The 3,642-nt window shown below is 28.1% G+C and overlaps 1 protein-coding gene across 1 annotated transcript; it reads left to right on the top strand.

Annotated features, from left to right (window-relative positions):
- The first annotated feature begins 289 nt into the window (after positions 1–289).
- LOC150036844 (uncharacterized) lies at positions 290–2,202 on the top strand. Its single transcript, XM_090313168.1, has 2 exons — positions 290–579; positions 1,931–2,202. The coding sequence occupies exons 1-2, from the start codon at positions 322–324 to the stop codon at positions 2,012–2,014; spliced, it is 342 nt and encodes a 113-aa protein (XP_090169294.1). The 5' UTR covers positions 290–321; the 3' UTR covers positions 2,015–2,202.
- Positions 2,203–3,642: the final 1,440 nt, after the last annotated feature.

Below are 3,642 nucleotides of genomic sequence, written 5' to 3'. Positions count from 1 at the left end.
AAAAAACACAAAACAAAAAAACAAAAAAACAAAAATGAAACTTTAAAAATTCAAAATAAATAGTGAGAGACGTATATGAATGTACGAGGGTTGGAGAGAATGATTCAAAAGTATGCATGTATAAGTCTAAGTCAAAGAGATGATTTTCCCTAATTCTAATAAACAAGTTGGTTTTTGGTATGAAAATGAAAGGGGTAGGACTTGTAATTTCATTCAAAACCTCAAATTTCATTAACTAATTAATTTCTAACTCATATAAAAAGGAGGAGCAAAGGAATGCTATAGCTATGTTTACATATAATCTCAAAGCCCTTATTGAAGATGAAGAGAGGTTCTAAGCTTTTGAAAACTATAGAAAAAATGGAGAATTCAACTGAAAACACCAAGGAGCTGAATGATGTTGTTCATCACTGTCCTTTCTTTTTATCCATCTTCAACTCCCTCTTGCAAATTACCATGGCCATTTTTCGGTTTTTAGGTTTTCGTGTTCACCGTCCGATTCTATCGTCGTCGGAAAATTCCTACCCTGTTGGCTCATATCCGCCTCCGACGATGGTTGACCGACCGGTTGAAGAATCGGTAAGCTTCCTCTCTTTTTGAAGGACTAAACAAAAAGTTTTCTTGGACTTTCACTTTGGACGAAATGTAAATTGCGATTTTGGTTCTTGAAATTTGGATTTTGTGTCAAATTAGTCCTTTGATTACAAACTTAAACAATAAAGTCACCCCTCGATGACTAGCTAAATAATACTTAAGACTGGTTGGTTTTTTTTTTTTTTTTTTTCAGATTAAAGAAAAAAAAAGGGGGTGGGGTTGGAGAGGACAATTTTTTTATCAAGAAAGTAATACTGAATCATAGTAATTTAGAATCCATACTTTCACTTTTGTAATAATTATTCCTTTGAACTTGTCACAATTACTAAAACTTGAAATTTCTTACATATAATGGTATAAATCGATAAAATGATTATGAACAAAAAGTATTTATAAACTACACAAACTAAGTATTACACAATAAATGTAGACTTTTATTAAAATTTCTCAAAGTTGTTAGAACTTTGGAGGAAATGAACAAATGTTACCTACTAAAAACTTAGTAAATTAAGGTCTCATCTGATAATCATTTAGGATTGGCTTGATAATCATTAGGCTTTTGGTTTTTGTTTTGAAAAATTATGCCCACATCTAAATTTGTTCATTTATTATTTACTTTTTACCAATGATTTAAAAAACTAAAAAAGTAACTTTTAAATTTTTTTTTTTTAATCTACCTAAAAATTCAATCATTGTACTTAATAAATATGTAAATTATTGTAATAAACGAGAAAGAAATGGACTTAATTTTCAAAAATCAAAATCCAAAACAAAAAATGAAACTGTTACGTTTGGTTTTTTGTTTTTGAAAATTAGGCATATAGATACTACTTTCACCTTCAACCTTCTTCATGTTATTTACTTTTTACCAAAAGTTTAAAAAAGTCAAACTAAAATTTGAAAAATAAAAAAAGTAGCTTTTAAAAATTTGTTTATGTTTTTGAAATTTGGCTAAAAATTCAACTATGGTACTTATGAAATATGCAAATCATTGTAAGAAATGGAGATGAAATATACTTAATTTTCAAAAACAAAAACGAAATGGTTACTAAACTATTAAGAATTAAAAAAAATAAACTAAATTGATTCAAATTTCAAACCAAATTATCAAAATCTAAAATCAAAGATTGTTCTTCTTCTGCTTTTTTTTTTTTTTTCAAGAAAAGATGCAACCTTTCTACTTTCACTAATGTTTAGGAACCAATAATCATAATTTAGGAAAATAGAACGAAATATGAATAAATACAAGTTAGGTCAAAATTTCAAAACGTTATATACATAAATATAAGTCAAGTCAAGAACCTAAGGATGTTTATTGGACATGTTGGCTGTTTAGGGACAGGAAGATCTTCCGTTGGCTAGACAAATTCCTCCGCCGCCGCCTCCGCCGAGCAACGGCGGTGGTGGTCAGACTAACTGATCATCCGACGGCGGTGTTTTGTGGTTCCGTTGATAGCAACTTACTTACTTTGGTGCATTAATGTAAAAAATATTTTAATAATATGAATAAATGTATATTAACTTAACTTAGATATCTCATATAGTTGTTTAAACTAATTTCATGTTTATTCTATTTCAATTTATGGACATCTATATCTTCTACTTTCATCTTTCAACTTTACCTACAAATATATCTTACATGTTCTAGTAATCCTTTATAAATTATTGAATTTAACCAAAACTTTTTTCTATATTTATTTACTAATAAATTAGGAAAATTATTTCAAATGGTAAAACTACTGAAAATATTTACAAGATAATTTCAGAACTATCAATGATAGATACTGATCGATAATAGTTTAGCCAATTCGAGCATAATTTTAACTAGTTAAGAAATAATGTTCTCGACCAATTATGAGGTTAAATGTTTTAATCTTTACTTCAGTGTTGGACAAAAAAAAAAGAAAGAAAAAAGTGCAAATATGTATATTAACTTTTATTTTATTTCATTTGGGTCTAGGATCCGAAAACATTACCTTTTTAAATTTTTTTAGTAGGTCAATTATGATAGTAATGTTGAATGGCAAGTTTTAATTAATCACAAATTGTCACATCATTTCAAAAATTAATAACGAAATGATAAATGATCAAATTAGGGATTAACTACAAATCAGTTGTGTATCATTAAATTGAAATTGAAAACAAAAATTGATATATTCCAACAATAAACTTGTCTTCTTATGATCATTGGACTTAAAAAACTACCTAGGTTTAATTGGAAAAAGGTCGACAAGATAAATAGTAAATTTTCAAGTAAATTTGTTTCTTTGGAAAAATAGTAAAAATATTTCAAAATCACTAAAAATAGCAAAACAATATTTTTAAATAAAAATAAAAATTAGCAAATACCTAAACTACACATGTACACTCAAATTGAAAAAATTCAACGTCTAAAACAACCAAAAAGAGCAAACATACCATATTGAAAAACATCACCAAAACTCAAATAAAATAAATGGTGATTTAATCCAAGCTAACCATATCAAAGAAATCAAAACTTCCAATCATATCAAAGAAAAACAAACTTCTTCTTCTTCTTCTTTTCTAGTCCGATCTTGGTCTCTCTCTAATCGATGCACTCTAATGTCTAGCAGCTATTATTTGGTTGTACGTTACCGTCAGTGAACAAATTTTTCTCTCTCTAGTTGATTCATTCTATCTCTTCCTCTAATTCTTAGATCCATGCAGCCCAATTGTCCTCACCGCTGCCTTATCGACGATAATGCTAGAATTTGTAGAATTTTTGCCAACAAGGGTAAGATTTTGGATGTTTTGAGTTAATTTTGTTTAGTTCTTGAACACATTAAGTTTTGGTGTTAAAATTGATTCCATGAAGTTGGATGCTAGATTTAAGTTTTATTGCTTTTAGATAGCTGCAATAGACATTATTATTAATGTCTATCACAAATAGATGCTAATAAAAGTCTATCAGTGTTTATCAATGATTGAAACTGATACAAGTCTATCTCTGAGTGTGTATCAGTGATGGAAACTGATAGACATTAATACTATCAGTGATAAAAACTTATAGAAGTCTATCATTGATAG

This window comes from Benincasa hispida, chromosome 4 (assembly GCF_027475165.1).
Source record: "Benincasa hispida cultivar pf3 chromosome 4, pf3_genome.v1.1, whole genome shotgun sequence".
Classification (NCBI taxonomy): Eukaryota; Viridiplantae; Streptophyta; class Magnoliopsida; order Cucurbitales; family Cucurbitaceae; genus Benincasa; species Benincasa hispida.
Note: the sequence above shows the minus strand (reverse complement) of the source record. Positions and strands in the feature narration are given on the sequence as shown.

Bases quoted from the DNA above. Each gene is read 5' to 3' on its own strand.
- LOC150036844 (XM_090313168.1), top strand. From the start codon at position 322: ATGAAGAGAGGTTCTAAGCTTTTGAAAACTATAGAAAAAATGGAGAAT. The intron at 580-1,930 runs GTAAGCTTCCTC...TTGGCTGTTTAG, and splicing joins ACCGACCGGTTGAAGAATCG to GGACAGGAAGATCTTCCGTT.